Consider the following 17909-nt stretch of genomic DNA (forward strand, 5'->3'; position numbering starts at 1 on the left):
CAAGAAATATATCAAGTGAAACAACAAATTCAGAAAACCATAGGAAAACTGTACTGAAGAAAAGAGGTTGTTGTTGGTCCTGGTAAACACAGGGCATGTCAATATGGGAATAGTTTAAGATTGTTTAGCAAATTTAAGTGCAACCAAAAGCAGTACTGATAAGTCACAATGCTCTCTTTTTTTTTTAAACTCTGATTCAGAGTTATCTACAGAATTTCTATGACCTTCAAAAGGATCCCCATCCCCACTTAAGAAGTGGTGGTGAAAACCCCCTTGCTGCAAAGCTCAAGGAAATGCAGTTGTTCTTTGGACTAGAAGTGACTGGAAGACCTGATCTTGACACATTGGAGGTGATGAAAAAACCCAGATGTGGTGTACCTGATGTGCAGCGATATGCATTCACACCAGGGAATCCCAAATGGAAAAGAAATAATCTGACATACAGGTAACCTTTCCTTATCTGGTTCAAAAAGGTATAAATCGAGCACATCAACAATGGGATGGGGGAGTCTGAAGGAATCATATTATGTCATATATGGACATATGGACTGATTTAGTGATTTTTGGAAGAAGACAGATACTTTAGAAGGCAGTATCTAAAACAAAGTCTTTAGTAATTTTCATTCATGAAAGATATGTCTAAGATTTTTTATTTTTTTCACAAGTTATTATATTTCAGCTAAAATGATAAAATTTCAAATATTTTCTAAGCAATGTATTATGTGTTGGGTTTTCTTTGAAGGATTTTGAATTACACCCCAAAGATGAGACGAGCTGATGTCGATGAAGCCATCAGAAAAGCTCTCAATGTCTGGAGCAACGTGACACCATTGACATTCCAAAGGGTTGAGGACAAAGTAGCAGATATAATGATCTCTTTTGCTTATAGAGGTAACAGTGATAATGCAGCATATTAAATACCCATCTGAAGTTATGGGAGTAATTCAGGACTTTAACTATTTTTTTCCCTCTTGATTTTAGACCACCGTGACAATTCTCCTTTTGATGGTCCCAATGGACAGCTGGCTCATGCATTCCAGCCTGGTGAAGGTCTTGGTGGAGATGTGCATATGGATGAGGAAGAAGCTTGGACGAAAGATGGAAGAGGTAAGTTTTGTAGCTGAATCTGTATAGTTTTAACCTCACGTGGTCTTACCTCACACGATGTTTACTATTTCATGAGCCTGCCTACAGGCAGAAAAGTGAGAAAAAGAGACAGAGCTTTTAATTTATAATTGCTTTCCCTTTGTCGTTGTTTTTTACTGCCATTTTTAGGCATGAACTTGCAGAAAATTGATTTTTAGATCATATTGACATTTATAATGGCATATAAATATTTACATCGTAACGTTTCATAATGATTTTAAGGTCAACACTTTAAAATACTTTTTTGTTCAGAGGAAAGCTAAAATTTGGATACAGGGAAATCTGTTGGTAGACTTCTGAAGGCAAATTCTTTCTTTTTCTTAACCTAACATTTCAAAGTTTAGTGCTAACTAGGATGTTCCAATTATCACCGAAACTGTAATCTCATTGTTTGTTTTTAAGTTCTTTTTTTCTGTTGGATCGCTGCCAACAATCCCTCATCATGGGCATGATCCTTGATGTGAGCAATGTATGTGATAGCAGGGGAAACAACTCATGCTTAAGACAAAAGGACACTAGAGAGATGACAATGAGAACACAATTAAGGCCAGACATTCTTTACATACCCATACAGGTCTTCTGTAACAATGTTTTTGTGTTTTTATGATGATAGGATTGCTTACAGTCTTTCTTGTACCTCTAGTGTATACTAGTTTCCCGTTTAGTCAGCCGTGCCGAGTATTGAAACAGATTTTATGCTGTTTCATATGGTTTTCATCCTACAGGCTACAATTTGTTCATTGTTCTTGCCCATGAGCTTGGCCATTCACTGGGTCTGTCTCATTCAAATGATCCTGGAGCACTGATGTATCCAACTTATTCCTACACTGACCCCAGTGAATTCCGTCTTCCTCAGGATGACATTGATGGAATTCAGGCCATCTATGGTAAGAAATAATATATTTATTTAATATTTCTACTTGGGAGGCTGGCAAAATGGTAAAATGAAGGTATTTAACATTCCACCAAAATAGGAAGCTTATCAGTTTCTGAAAAATGGAGAACAAAAGGGAGAAAATTTCTGGAAGCTAACTTCAGCTGAAGTCCAGTTCTGCAAAAATCTCATTTTGAAAAGAGGAACACAACTGGTTTTATCAATATTATAATTCTGCATTTAATGACAGACTCTTACTTTGAAATTATATCTTTTTCCTTCTGTATAAAACATGTTTTCTGGGTCCTCAGAGAGGTTTTGAACACTCTCCTTATATTTCTCCACAATAAATTATAAATGTTCATCCTACAGGGCGGTCTAATGCTGCTGTGCAGCCAACAGGACCTGTGACTCCAGAAGCTTGTGACCCAAATTTGACATTTGATGCTATTACTACTCTACGTGGAGAAATATTCTTCTTCAAGGGCAGGTAACAACAATAAGCATACACGTTATTTTTTTTTTAAATATTCAGGAGTTCAAAAAAATTCCATGAAGGAAAACTGTCCTTTTGGTATGTAATACAAAGAGAAGAATCACTAGAAGATCCTTCTCAGATCATTAATCTGATGAGCCCTATTTGACAAGACAAGGGAAGGTGACAGGAGCTTGTAGGTTGTTTACCAACTATTCTATCACTGTGCCCACCACTGTGACACACTTATCTCTGAAATTGATTCAAACAAACAGCAAAGCAAGAGCACTCATGTATCTGTCAGCAGTGTGTCCATGGGTCCCACACTCATCCTCAGTACAGGAGCAGGGACAGAAGGGAAAGCACTACCAGGGAGAAGGATGTCTGAGCCTTATTGCCCTACAGAGAAGCAGAAGGTCCCATATTCAATTTGCTGAAATTTTAGCACATAATTGAGGTGCTAAAATTACTAATGTCCTTGCTCCAGATTTCTTTTACACTCAGTGGACAGGGGTATTTACATCTCCTCTCTGTTGTACTCCAGAAGCTATAATATTGCTTTTGAATTTTTGATAGGAGTGGAATAATTTTATGACCTAAATTTTCTTTAAAACAGATACATGCTGCGCAAACATCCCGAAAGGACAGAGACAGAGCTCAATTTTATCTCACTGTTCTGGCCAAGGTTACCATCAGGAATTCAAGCTGCTTATGAAAACGTTGAAACAGATGAAATTACAATTTTTAAAGGTATTTTAATCAGAAGGTCTCCACTTTTTCTGACCTTTTACTTCCTGCTTCTTATAAACTATACAGTTACAGAAGTTAAAGTGTTTTTAAGGAAATTGAACAGATAATCTTACAATTCTGAAAATAATTACCAAAGGGTCATATTGCTGTAACAGATCTCCAGAAGTCATCCTCTAGAAAAATTTCCCCTCTGTTATAGTTAAACCTGAAAAAAAAAGTTATGAAAAGAGCTACCCTTTTTCAGGTCTGGCTGTCTTCAGTACTTTGTTTTGTGCAGAAGGATTTTTACTGAACTCATTTGACAAATACAGGCATTTTTATATTACAGTTACTGATATGTTTATTAGTATTCGTTGCACTATGGAAAAAAAAAGAGAAAAAAAATGTCGGAGGGAAATTGTACTGTGAGAGAAAAATTGTTCACTGAAATAACAATCAGTCCTTCTTTTTCAAGGTCTCAAACACCCTTTAAATATCTCAGATGAATTCAATATGCAATTGCTCTAGTGCATGACCTATTACCATATACATTACCTATTACCATATGCTCCTTGCATATAAAATTACCAGAGCTTTTTGATTAGACATGTGCTTTTCTTAATAGTTTAATTTGATGCACATTGCCTAGTTTTCAAAACATTACACGGCTCTATAATCAAATAGCATATTACAGGAACTTACCAAATTCAATATCCCAATCCAAGGTCAGTGGTTTAACTCATCAACCTTCAGCCCTCCCCAAGTTGTTTTCCCGAAAAACACCTTATATTCATTTTTTTTTTTCATTCTGGGGAAAGTTCTATCCAACCCACCTCATGATTCTAATGTTTTACTCATAAAAAGAAAAGCCATTTTCACTGTCTTCATTACGTAGTCCCAGTGTAAGAATTAGAAACATTTTCTAAAGTTGTAAACTGAAAGGAAAAATACTGAGATCTAGACACATTGTTTTCCAGACATCTAAAGCACAAGTAAATGCTTTTATAAATAGCAAAAGCAAATGAAACTTGCTCCTATTTTTCAGAGGATAAATATTGGGTCATCAGGGGATATGATGTTCTACCTGGCTATCCCAAACCAATCTATCGCTTTGGGCTCCCAAAGACTGTCAAAAGGGTTAATGCAGCTTACAACGATGAAGCCACAGGGAAAACATACTTCTTTGTAGCTGACAGATACTGGAGGTAAGATTTCATGTTCATTTACTAGAAGACATGCTTTCATTTCTCTGGGGACTGATGTATTGCTATATAGTTGGAGTGGATCAATGTTTAAACCAGGCATATTCCAGAAATTTAGATGTGTTTCTTTGGATCTAAAAAAAAAAAATAGGAATTTCCTAGAAAATATCACCCTTTCATCAGGATTTTTTTCCCAAACATTAGACTCCTGTAGCAGGATTATAAGTACTTTCACCTGAATGAAAAGCTACCCAATCAAAAAAGAGTCAATTTCTAATAGATTGCTCACTTTTCCTCCACAACAGTTCTGCTTTTTTGTGCTATGCTGTGATAGCATCCACTTTTAATTCACTTTTCAAACAAAAAGAATCATCAGTGCAAAGTGCTGTAAATAAATTCCTCTATGAAGTAATTATAAGTAGTCTCCAATTTTAAAGTTGCTTGTGTTTCTAATTGCAGCTCATGACAAATTTCAGAGAGCAATTTTTTTCAAGTCCATCAGTGACACTAATTCAACTATGGTTCAGGACTGTGCTACTGTCTTCTCCGAAATTTTATGTTCTGTTTTTATCTTGAACTGATATCCTTGAAATAGAAATTCATTTTATGTGCAAGTCATGGCCAGGGCTCTGCTAGTCCAGGAATACAAAAATAAATTTCTGAGCCATGTTTCCCAGGGTCCCTGGAAACATTGTAACAAACTTTACCATTGACAGAATTTTCAAATCCTAGTGAAATCTCCAAGAGAAACTTGATAAGAAGAATCAAAAGCTACTTAAGTTAATCTCTATGAGACTTCTTAGTAACAGTAGAGTTGCATGTAAGAATTTGCTTTTAACTTTCAAAATAATGTCTGCTTTCTCATAAATTCTAATGATATTTCTTCTTCTAAGATACGATGAAAATAAAAAATCCATGGATCATGGGTATCCCAGGAAAATAGTCTCTGACTTTGGAAACATTGGCAGGGTTGATGCTGCTTTCCAGAAAGATGGTGAGTGAAACTTACCTTTAACCTGTGCTTATGTGAATATTTGGACTTCTACAAGTAGAATAATTTTTTTCAAAAAGCTGCTATAACCTTAATGAAAAGAAAATGAAAAATATCTGGTATACATGGACTGTCTATAGTAGTTTGTGGTTTTTTTTCCAAATGAAATATAATTGGATTAAATTTTACTTCTAGGCTATGTGTATTTCTTCCATGGAACAACCCAGTTCCAGTTTGATCCTCGTGCCAAACGGATTGTTCGAAAAATGAAGAGCACCACCTGGTTTAATTGTTAATTGCAATGTTTTTCCAAGTGCACATTGTATGTTTTTTTCTGCTGCATTTTTCAGCATTTCATGATTCTCAGGTCAGAACGGATTTCTGTTCAAATTCTATAGCAGTATGCTCTTAATAATTATTTATTTTAAGTCAAATAAATTTATATAATTTATCACAACTTCTCCTGTTACGGTCAAGTTTCCTAATAAATTATGTTTCTCATACAATTTTGTTCCTGATGTTGTTTTTGCCCTGATGCTCAAGATGCAAGTCTAGCTTTCAAACACTAAAAAATGTATTCTGGCAGGAAGTGTCAGGTTTTTTCACAAAGACAGAGAAAGGAGGACACACTTGTCTCTGAACCCCCCACTCCTCACAAACCCTGGTGAAAATCTGGTGATTAATTAGTTGGGGCTCATTATCATCAGTGTACAGATCTACTTCCACTTTCTGTTCCTCTTTCCCCTACTTCCTCTCTTAGACTACTCTCCAGGGTGTTCATCTTTACGACTATGGAAAGAGTTCAGGGGGTTAGGAGAGAAGAAATATTCTCATATTTTGGGGTTTAGGAACTGGTTTCAAGTCCAGAAATGCAGAAATTTAGATTAGAAATGACCTCTGAGATAAGAAACACGCTTAACTTGTTCTCAAAGGTAGCTATCATATAATGAACATATATCACCAGTTAGTCATGTAATGAACAGATAAACTTCTGTAATGAAGGCTCTTTCTACTCTCTTACTACTCCAGTACTTACTAAATCTCACATCATTCCAGTGGTTTAGACAATCAAGAAGTTTGCCTAAAAGATTAAAATTCTTGGCCAAAAATAACTCTGATAGAAAGATTCATAAAAAGGACCGCTTGATTTCCAGCTTAACTACATTTTCTGCAAAAGCCCTCAATTAAAATGGTGTTTGAAGGGTTATTCACATTCTCTTCAGTCTTTTACAGCTCAACTGATATCATTAGAATCCATATGAACAGAACAAAATTTATTAGATGTTATATCTGCATAATTCAACGGGCTTCAGAGAAAGGTTTAAGGTTAGGGTAATAAAAGTTACTATATTTTGAGGAAATAATGTGTAGTGTCATAATACTTATCTGTCTATATTAAAAGGGTACTAAATTTTATCCTTCATAAATACAGAACCGAGTTAGTAGTTCTTATTTTTATTAAATTCAGTATAGATCAGTCTCAATACTATTCAAAGATAAGTAACTGTATAATTGAAAATTAATTTGATCATATACTTTATAAAACCTAAGAAAATATTACAAAATAATAAAAAATTGCAGCAAATCAAAAGCTTTAATTAAGAAGTTAATTTATGTGAATCCAGTTCTCACAAGGTGTTATAGATACTGGTTCTTTAATATCAAAACTCACCAGCAATGGTATTGAATCATATTTTCTTGTGCAAGCCAGTGCTACTGAATTATAATTAAATAAAAAAGGGTTTCAAAAGTATATCAATCTAAATTCTTTGTGTTGTGTTCTGCTTTTTTTAGCAGAAATGGTCTACAAATATAACACAAGATTTACAAGCAAAGATAATATTTCTTACTAGAACCATTTATATTCAAAAAATAAAAACTGGAGGCATATTTTCCCTGCACATATTAAGTAAAAGCACAGGATCTCAAGGTGATGTCAAAAGAGCTTCTCAGATTTAGAGCAGAATGCTAGTCCCTCTCCAGAAGCAAATAGTGGTGAGCAGTCATGGGGCAGTGAAAAAGTTAAATGGGAGATGAGGCGGTCATGTTTTAGAGGAAAGACAGATAAAGGGTAATTTATAGACCATGGAATATGAAGAAGTTAAAAATAGGATGAAGTTTCTATATAGGATGAAGTTCTAATGCAATATTTTTAGTCCGAGCCTTTCCGCATCCTGTCCAGATTTTAGTTGCCAGATGCAGTTTTGAAATTCACTTTGAGAATTTCCCATGAGCAGGAGGACAAGAGTTTTACATGAAGTGATTGCTTTGTGAGAAATCTGCCCTGTGCTTGTGTGAGAGCAGCAATTGCTCCATCCCAGCCACACCATGAGGAGGAGGGCACAGCCCTCTGGTGCCAGCTGCTCTTGTCTTCCTTCAGGCACAAAGCAGGCTTTCAGGAATTAGAAATTAGGGTGTTTTGTCCATAAAATTGCCTGTCATTTTCTTTTTGCCTTTTAATAAGTTTACCTCTATTTGCTCATTACTGTACTACGTTAAAGTACTGTACCCCTCCCCAGGGCCTTGCTACAGGTGTGGTGCGTAATTGTTGCCCATATCATCAGTAAGACAGATTTGCCCAGCCAGGAGTTCAATTCCCTAAATGTGTTTAGTACATTTGCAGTTCTGTAAGGTCTCCTAGTAACCTGTGCAGGTATGGAACAGGACTCCTGTGAGCCCATCCCTTCCCAAAGGCCCACAGAGACTACACTGTCCCTAGGGACCTGTGTTGGCATGGCTGGGTCCTGCCCTCACACGCTGCAGTCTGTTAAAAGTCCATCAAGAGTCAAAGACAGTACATGGGCCATTTGCCTTTGCCCCATGTATTTAACCCAGGCTGAGTGAAAATTCAATTTCATTGGCTCTGTGAAAGGATTGAGCCTGAGGAGCAGTGGCCATTAAGGTTCCTGAAGGTTTCCACCTGGTTTCCAACTACCAGTCTAGAAGCCACAGGTCTTCCCCCTCTAGGTTCTGGATCCCAGCCACCAGTGTGGCTTTCTTTTTAGAGATATGTCTTACATTTTTAAATTGATATATTTGTTTGTCTCAAACATTTCAAAGCTAGAGGTGCTACAGTCGGATTACGTTCATGCATGTGTCACAAAAGACAAATGCTGTTCAGGGCTTTTGCACCAAGCATATTTTCCCATGGCGCTAGAATACATTTTTGGAAAACATGTTTCAGTTGACATGAATTTAATTTTATAGAAAAATCAAGAACTATGGGCAGATTTGATATGAACTGGGAAAAGTGTTTTTCTTGCTTCCCACTGTGGCTGGCTATCAGATCCCCAGAGCTGTCTGCCATGTAGCAGTGAAGGATAGAGACAATAAGAGCAGCTAGGTTAAGATCGGCTCATCTAACTTTGTGCATTTATTAATTAAGCTTTCTTCTACAGAAAACAGAGAAATACTTATCTCTGGAGAGTGATTTGACCAACTAACTTAAAATAGGGTCATCCATAGTGACTTCATTCAATCTAGAGAAGTTGAAATCTCTAATTTAGACTACATTTTTAGTTTCAGCTAACATTTGTGTTTGCTCAGAAGACATTTGAGTGACAAATGATGGAGATATACATCACAGAAAACACTACCAGGGTTTTGCAACATGGCGATCTACACAACTCAGCAGCCAGTTCCCACTGCCCAAGGGAGAGAGACCGGAAAACGTTCACAAGGGATGTTTCACAAGCACGTCTGCAGCTGGCCTTGGGGTCTGGGAAAAGAAGAAGCTGTATAAAGTAGCTTCTGGTTACAGTTTCCTAATGCTTATCTTTGACATTTATTAGAGTTGGTAGACATTGAGCTACCCCATGACTCCTTCTCTCCTCTTAGAAGGCAGCAGCAGTGTGACCCCCGTTTTAACTGAGAAAGCTGACTGTCTACCACATCAGCAGTACTGACAATGTTACACAGAGCTTCCAAGGAACCAGAAATAGTGCTGCAGCATGGTCATGACCTTAGCACTATAACAGCAGGGACTCAACATTCCTAATTGTTCACAACATGGGTGTCTGTTATGTAGCTGTCTAAATCTGCATTATACCAACAAAAAATCTAATCAATATGGTAAAATAAAGACAGAACTGAATGGGACCCATACAATGCAATTATAATAATCAAGGGAAGAGTTTGTTGTTTTGGTTTTTTTTAAGTATCTGGGAAACGCCTTTAACAACAAGTCTAACAACGAGGATATCGGGATGAAAAAATTCACCATTAATGCCTCCAGCTGGAGAAAATTTGGCTGAAAGGGACAGCAAAAAAGCCAAAAACCAGAAGCATGGGTTTCCTGAAAAAGCCACGGTCCAACATGAAGGCATTTCTTTCAACAGTTTTGTATAAGTTGAGTATGTGCTGTGAGAGCTCCTCTGGGGTGCTAAACACCTTCATCTCCCTTTGCAGCCAGTGGAAGAGGAAGGTGCTTGGCTGGAACAGGGTGAAATCCCATAATTTGTCACAGCTTGTGTGACTCTTGGAACTTCCCTTATTCTGAATTACTTAAGACAGGAAATAATCATATGCCCTGTGGCTAATGTGGTTAAACTGAAAAAAACCCTTTAGTGATGAAATGGCAGAAAGATAGATAGATAGATGGATAGATGGATGGATGGATGGATGGATGGATGGATGGATGGATGGATGGATAGATAGATAGATAGATAGATAGATAGATAGATAGATAGATAGATAGATAGATAGATAGATAGATATAAGAGTATTCACATTCTTTAGGCTCAATTTATAAGGCTTGTTTATGTATATTTTGGATTCCACCAGAATAGTTTAAAAGAAAAACACTGCTTTAAAAAATTGCCAGAAAGAAGTGGGTAAGGAATTGGCATTTTCCATCATAAACCAATTTGAAAAGAAAATATTCTGCTTACAGTCATTTCTCCCAAAGTCTGTTCTGTTTTCTTTTTTATGGGATTCATACCTCATGCACAATTCCCATTTTCTAGGTGGAGAATGTAGAGTACCCTAACATTAGGTGGTCCCAATTCACACAGGTGTGTTGGGACAGCTTAAAAGGTTTTGCATTTGCCCACCACTTAATCTGGCATGAAATTGCTCAGGTTTGTCAAAGTCAGTGTAAAATAACTGAAACTGAGTGCCAGTTTTGAAAGGTAGCCAAGTTTTGAAAGTAGCCAATCTGCTTAGACGGATTCAAATCCCAACTGACTTCAGATGACTGTGAAGTCGGATGGGTTCAATTAAGTTTTATTGTGTTAGCCTGCACAATAAAAACAGTGTTATAACTTGTGTGGAGGGAATCAGAGTATGATGAGCTCTGAGTCAGTCTACAGCTGACTCTCCAGAGCACCCCATAACCATACAAACTGGGACATGAGAAAGGAGGCACATGGAGCAGAAAGCAGACAGCTCTCCTACCAGGACAGGGATGAGAGGAAAAATGAAGGCTCTTTCACTTTGGCTTGTGATATGCACAGCTGTTTCTAGCACTCTTCCTTTCCACCCAGAGAAAGACAATGAAGACGATGCAAAGCTTGTACAGGTAACTGCATTGTCCATATCTGGGATCTAATGGGCCCTCTATTTTTAGACTTGCTGCATTTCTGAGACAATGCTATTGCACAGAGCTCTGCTGTTCAAACTTTATATTAAAGTAGGATAAATCTGTACAAACTGGAAATGTCAAGTTAATAAGAGTCAGGACAATGTTGTCTGTTTCTGTTTAGCTATGATCGTCATGAAAACATCTGTTGTGCTCCAATATAACGGGAAAGCTTTGCCAGCAACCTACACAAATAATATCAGTCTGAAGGTATTTATTTGTTCAAGAAACAGATCAAAATGTGAAACATGTCGCTTTTTTTTTTCACTAGAACTACTTGAATAAATTCTATGCTGTTGAGCCAGATCCAAATCAACTTGGATGGAAAATAAATGCTGAATCTGCAGCTGAAAAACTCCAGAAAATGCAACAATTTTTTGGTTTGAAAGTGATGGGAAAACTGGATAATGAGACATTGGAAATGATGAAGAAACCCAGGTGTGGGGTTCCTGATGTGGGTCTCTATGGCTTCACCCTGCCTGGATGGAAAAAAACCAAACTGACATACAGGTAGTATAATTACTTTTTGAGTTTAAATTTTAGATTTGTGGGTATCCAAATTTGTTATACTTAAATATAACTTCTATAGCAATTGTTTCCTGTTGGGAATACAAAAATGTTTCTCTCTCCACAGCTGTTAGCCATGCATGCTTCTGAGAAGAATTTCTGAAAATCAAGCTGGGTATTTTACATTTACTGGTTCAGCCATAGTATTTTGCCTGTCATGTATCACTCCTGACAAATATTCTGTAAGCCAAACAGAAACATCAATTGCACCCTGGACAAGCCTCGTTATCTTTAAAATTTGCTGAGACAACAGTGGAGTAGTCACAGAAATCTGAGGAGACAACTTTCCTCATGCTCAAGGGGCAACCTTCTGGCTAAGGCCCATTTTAAGAAAAAATCTATAATGTGTACACAACTATTATGAAAAAGACATGTTGGAGAGTTATCACATACTCAAACACACTCAGTATTTACATATCAAACTCGCTCAGCCCAAGATGAATCTTGGGAACTATTTGTTTACAGGTTACATTGTTTCTTTATTTTATGTGTTTACAGGTTACATTGTTTCTTTATTTTATGTTCATCTTCTTAACCATGTTAGGGATTTTCCTTTTCCTGCAAATACTAAATATTATGCTTGAATTCTCATAACTGTAGAATTGTGAACTACACACCAGATATGAGCAAGGAGGATGTGGATAAAGCAGTTGAGAAGGCGTTTAAAGTGTGGAGTGCTGTCACTCCACTGATTTTCACTCGCATTCATAGGGGAATAGCAGATGTGATGATTGCTTTTGGGACCAAAGGTAAAATGAATACTGCACTCAATGCTAAAATTAATTAATATATTTTTCAATAGTCATTACCTAAGCTTAGTGTTGTATCAACTTCATGTTATTTAGTTCATGGACATTGCCCTCGCTATTTTGATGGCCCCCTTGGAGTTCTGGCTCACGCCTTTCCACCTGGCAATGGTATAGGCGGTGATGTGCACTTTGACGAGGATGAAGACTGGACCACAGGCTCAGCTGGTAGGTTCAAAAATTGTTTATAAAGTGTTATGCAGATGAATAAATTTCATTCTGATTTTATTTAAGTGAAGGAAGAGACTGAGATGAAACATAGTATTAACTATAAGAGCAGTTTGAGGATATTGCAGGCTGTTCACTAACAGGGATACTTACAGTGACACAGACATAAACACCTTGATCTACTCTAGTCCTTAATTAGTCCCTAATTAGTCCTGTTGGTAAAAATACCAACAGGACAATCCTTTTCAGGTAGCAATGCCACAGACACAGCACCTGGGGACTGGTGGTGGCCCAGAGTTTCACAAGCCTTGATAAAAGCTTTCTCTTTTCCCCTCTGGTGCACACCAGGCCTGGCACTACCGTCGCCTGTGCTTTGCAGCACCCTCAGAGGACATCCCCACTACCTAAAAATCAATACAGCCACCAGGGATAATGAAGAGCTGACTAAATTTCCAGGGTAGGTTCAACAATAGGCAGCAGAGAGGGGAACACTGAGTGCCCAGGCTCAATCTGTCTGGGGGTGTCTGCTGTGCTCAGCCTCCAGGCTGGCTGTACAGCACCTACTGCCTCTGGCACATTACCCTCTGCAACTTTAGACCCTTTTCTCATCCACATTTTGGGGTGGAAAGCTGCAACAAGAGAACTGAGGTCAGGAAGAGCAAGGCGCTAATGAACAGAGAAGTGCTGTAAAACCACTGCACAAGGAGGAGACTGTGGGTTTATTGAGGTGAGAAAAAAAAGAGAGGGATGAGTGCTGGACATGTCACATGATTAAATGTGACGTTCTCCCCACACTGGGATTGAATGGATCAACCACGTGTTTTCTGCTGTTCCTCAGCAGCCCAGCTCCAGCAGCCAGACATTGCAGAACTCGGAAGACTCGTGAGAGGGGAGGACTGACTGGAAATATGTGTGGAAAAAATGAGGTTTTATTTTGTTTGGGTTCTTGAGAAATGAATATTTTGGCTTCAGCCAGCCTTTCTTGGGCAATCCATGACCAGTCCTCTCCTCTGCCACAGACTTGTGCTCTTCATTAAATCTGTTGACATTTCTGGATCTTGGTCTGCAGGACAGATGATCGTTCTTCCCTAATTCAGAAAGGCATCTTACTTGGAGGGACGCATGTTGAAGGAAATTTCATTTTTATTTCTTTATTTGGTTAACATATTTGACTGGGAATAAGCATGCAGAAGCATAATATTTTAAAAATTTATTTTGTTTCATAAATCTCTTAAGAAACCGTATGCTTTAAAGTCCCAATGGTAAAAAGGTAAAGCATTCTGCAACTATTTTATTTTTTCCTTGTCTATTCATGATCTCACCTTTCCTTCTCAGGTTTGTAGGAGGGAGAGTGACACACAGAGTGACACTTTGATACCTGCGGTGAGCGCAGAGTGTGTCCTCATGCCTTGCCCTGGAGAGCTGTTAGTTTGATCTGACTCACTATCCAATCTGTTCTACCTCAGCCAGGAAACCCTGCCAGGACATTCCAAAGAGCTGCACCCACACTCACCCCCAGATATCTGCTCATGACACACACACACTTTCAGTAGCTAACAGAAAGCAAGAGGGTCAAAAACCTCTCCCTTCTACTGGGGGAAGACCACAATCTTGTCTTATGCAAAAATATGTTCACCTAGATGCATTCCCTAGCGAAGGGCAATATACTGTATGAAAACCGTGCCTGAGCAATAGCCTGATGCTGTGATCATATCAGCCATTTACAGAGTAAAATTTGACTGATCTCTTCTCTCTATCCATTTCATAAGGGTTCAACTTGTTCCTTGTTGCTGCTCATGAGTTTGGCCATGCCCTGGGTCTCTCCCATTCTAATAATCAGAGAGCTCTCATGTTCCCCAATTATGCCTACGTCAGCCCCAGTGAATTTCCCCTCTCTCCAGATGATATAAGTGGCATTCAATCAATTTATGGTGAGTAAAATCCATGGCTTTAAAAAAAAAGGTAAGCAGAGGAGAAATAATCTCTTTCACAAAGTTTCACCATAAACTTAATCATATTCACATAATATTTTAAAAAAGCGAGGTGTGGAAACCTTAATATTTCTACAATTAGGTGTAATCTTTCCAAAATTTCTCCCTCAGGATCCCCACCAAATGCCCCAGATAAAAGGCCAACCACCCCTACCTCGCCTGAAATCTGTGGCTCCCAGATATCTTTTGATGCTGTAACTACACTCCGACAAGAAATCATTTTTCTAAAGGGCAGGTAAATACTGATGGGACATTTGTCTGCATGAGATTTAATTTTTCTTGATTTATACAAAGACTGAATACTTTTGTGGTTCACATGTTTACAGCATTTACAATGAGAAAAAAGTATTTCAATTTATGGAAATGAAAGTTTTAGCAGATATTAGTTGTATTAGTATTTTACAGGATCCCCTGAAAAAAATGGCTTCATTTTTTTCCAGAAAAAACCTCAATCCCAATGAGAACTTATTCCCAAATGCACACATAGATAGTTACACTGAGTTGTGACTTAATTTTACTAATTTAAGTAACTAACAAACTAGGAAATAAGCACATTTGACCATACAGTTGAACCAATCTCTCCTTCAATCCCCTCTGCAAACCCAAAATCATCTGGGGAATTCATCTGCTGAAGAGGTTACAGTAAGTTCTACCTGGGCTCCTATAAACCTCTCACTATACAGTACAGGGACAACTTGAAATATTCAACTGCTTACAACTGATCATTTATCAATCAGTATCAATGAAATGCCAGCATGAAGATAGAATAAAAAAACCAGACACTTCCCAGTGCAGGGACTTATTTTCTTTCTGACACATCAAGCCAGGTAGCTCCACTGACAAGAAAGAGCTTGTAAGCCACAGTGTTGCTCATATTCTTTTGCATACACAGAAGTTTCTGTGGTTTGTTATGTACTGCAAACCTGTTTCATATTTAAATCAGGCACTTATGGCGGGTATATCCTGATAACTCAGAAGCTGAACGTGAATTAATTTCTGCCTTCTGGCCAAATCTGCCTCCTGGTATTGAAGCTGCATATGAGAACACAAAAGATCAGATCCTGCTTTTCAAAGGTGAAGTATGAGATTTTAGCTAAGTTTTTTTTCTTAATTTAATTATGTGGGCAGAAGGGATATGTACATAAAATACATTTTTCAAATAGATAAAATTAAAACTCAGAATATTTCATCTATTTTTCTACACCCTACAATAAAGGAGTGCATTTTGTAATTTACTCTCTGAAAATGACTGGCAGAACTAAATATTTTAATTTGTCTTAACAGGCAACAAATTCTGGGTTATCAGCGGATATCAGGTGTTGCTTGGTTATCCAAAGAATATCAACACACTGGGCTTCCCTAAAGGTGTCAAGAGAGTTGATGCAGCTGTTTGTAATAAAAATACAGGGAAGACAGACTTTTTCATAGGTGACAGGAACTGGAGGTAAGAAGAATTGACAAATGTTTTCCTAATAACAACTCCAATATAATCTGAATAAAAATTAAAGTGAACATGTGATAAAAGAGAAAGTAGACCTTTCAGGTAACTGTAGGTTCCCTCCAAATCCTATTCCCAAACTGGCATGAGTGAGTCTTGATACCCAAAGAGCAGGCAGGGGAAGAAAGAAGTCAGCTTTGGGAAGCTGAAAGATTCCTTCTGTGTGCAAGCACAGTGGCTGCAAAGGTCCTCAGATAACCAGAAGTTTGAACCAGGGCAAGCATGGTCCACACAGACTTTATTGTGACTAAGTGTGGGGTTCCTCAGTGATACATACAGTGTCATCTGGATTTTGAGATTCCTGTGGTTTCCTGTTTTTTGGTTTTGATTAATTTGGGTAGAGTGTTTACAATATCTTGCATTGTTCTTTTACTGCCTTGGTCACAAGACAACAGCATGCAAGTAAACCACAACACGCATTTCTTACCTAGTAACTCATTCTCTCAGCCTCAGATGCCTGTGAAAAATATTTCTTGTATCCAAGGAGAAGTGAAACAAAGGCTTTGTTTGCTTGGTTTGTTTTGGGTTTCTTTCCCCTGAGAGGGTTCCTCAAATCTGGAAGAACAGTTCAGGTTCTCCTTTCAAGTCCACTGAATTTGGTCCTATCTCATAAAAATTGTCCTGGCTCACATGGGAAAAACTTGATGTATTAGAAATAAGCCAGATTCCTTGCCACCATCTAAATTTGTCAGCTAGTAGAGGACTATGTACAATATCTTATCAAAGTCTGAGAGGAAGAGTCAAAATTCATGCTATAAGTATGTGCTATAGCAAGAATGAATCTGTCCAGTTTCCATGCACTGTCACACTGTTATCATCAGAGAACGGACATCTCATCCCTGGAGTCAAAAATGTGAGTCTTCCTCCCATTTTTCTCACTTAAGATGCTTCTTTGGAAGTGTTTACCTTTATCAGCAATCAAGAAACAACCTCCTGGAAAACACAGTGGCCAGCATCCTGCAGCCATGTGTGGAAGTAAATAACACAACTTTCTCTTGCAACCCCAGAGAAACCAACTAAATTGCAGATGGGTAGGCATATTTTAAAAGCTGCTAAACTCTGTGCAGAATTGAAGTCTAAACTCTGGAAAATTGCATGTCTCCCTTCATATGATTTAGGTTTGATGAAAGCAGCCAGTCCATGGAGAAGGGTTATCCTAGACTGACACTCGATGAATTTCCAGGAATTAGTCAGAGGGTTGATGCTGTTTTTCAACAGAAAGGTAAATGAAGTAAGCTTTTATGTAAAATCAGTTTAGTTCTAAAGATCATAAGTTCTGAAACTATGATGAATGTCATTATTGCTGCATCCTGCAAAAGACAGAAATGAAGAGATGCTATCTGGTATGTATGAAGGGGATTTGTCAGAACGAAGCTATTTCTTGTATCCTTAATATAATGCTTTTCTTTTTCATTTCCAGGATTATTCTACTTCTTTCATGGACCGAAACAGTGGGAGTTTGACCCTGTTGCTAAAAAAGTTATCAGGGAAATGAAGTGTAATAGCTGGTTTCACTGTTGGCATCATTAAACTTCCTTATATTCAGCGAAAGACAATAACTACCATTCCAGAGATCTCAGAAATTGTTTGGGTGTACACTGCTCTACAGAATAGGCAACAGGACTAGTTTTCAAAAATACTCTTCATGTATTTTAATAAATTAACATGTGAGCTTAAATTTTATTTTCAAAGACTAGAACAAAATATGAATTTTTCCCATAAGTGAAAATTATACGAAAAAATTTATTACTTTATTCTTCAGATGATTTGGGGGATTTTTTTAAATAGTATGGCAATAAAGAATTTTAGGTTGATGGCACCTGTTTTCTGCTTCATCTGTTGAAAGCATTCTACATTTCTGAGGTGTGAAAGGCTGCAGGTTGA

The 17909-nt window shown here is 37.7% G+C and overlaps 2 protein-coding genes across 2 annotated transcripts; both read left to right on the top strand.

Moving 5' to 3' along the window:
- Positions 1 to 278: 278 nt before the first annotated feature.
- Positions 279 to 5713, top strand: LOC135457849 (interstitial collagenase-like). The gene is made up of 9 exons (XM_064732667.1): positions 279 to 445; positions 743 to 891; positions 982 to 1107; positions 1872 to 2033; positions 2393 to 2510; positions 3112 to 3245; positions 4270 to 4429; positions 5320 to 5420; positions 5613 to 5713. Exons 1-9 carry the CDS (start codon positions 294 to 296, stop codon positions 5711 to 5713), a joined length of 1203 nt encoding a protein of 400 aa, XP_064588737.1. The 5' UTR covers positions 279 to 293.
- Positions 5714 to 10818: 5105 nt separating this feature from the next.
- Positions 10819 to 17577, top strand: LOC135457919 (matrix metalloproteinase-27-like). The gene is made up of 10 exons (XM_064732789.1): positions 10819 to 10935; positions 11267 to 11505; positions 12163 to 12311; positions 12408 to 12536; positions 14306 to 14467; positions 14639 to 14762; positions 15471 to 15601; positions 15812 to 15971; positions 17144 to 17247; positions 17446 to 17577. The coding sequence occupies exons 1-10, from the start codon at positions 10822 to 10824 to the stop codon at positions 17553 to 17555; spliced, it is 1422 nt and encodes a 473-aa protein (XP_064588859.1). The 5' UTR covers positions 10819 to 10821; the 3' UTR covers positions 17556 to 17577.
- The last annotated feature ends 332 nt before the right edge of the window (positions 17578 to 17909 follow it).

Source organism: Zonotrichia leucophrys, chromosome 1 (genome assembly GCF_028769735.1).
Source record: "Zonotrichia leucophrys gambelii isolate GWCS_2022_RI chromosome 1, RI_Zleu_2.0, whole genome shotgun sequence".
NCBI classification, from domain to species: Eukaryota; Metazoa; Chordata; class Aves; order Passeriformes; family Passerellidae; genus Zonotrichia; species Zonotrichia leucophrys.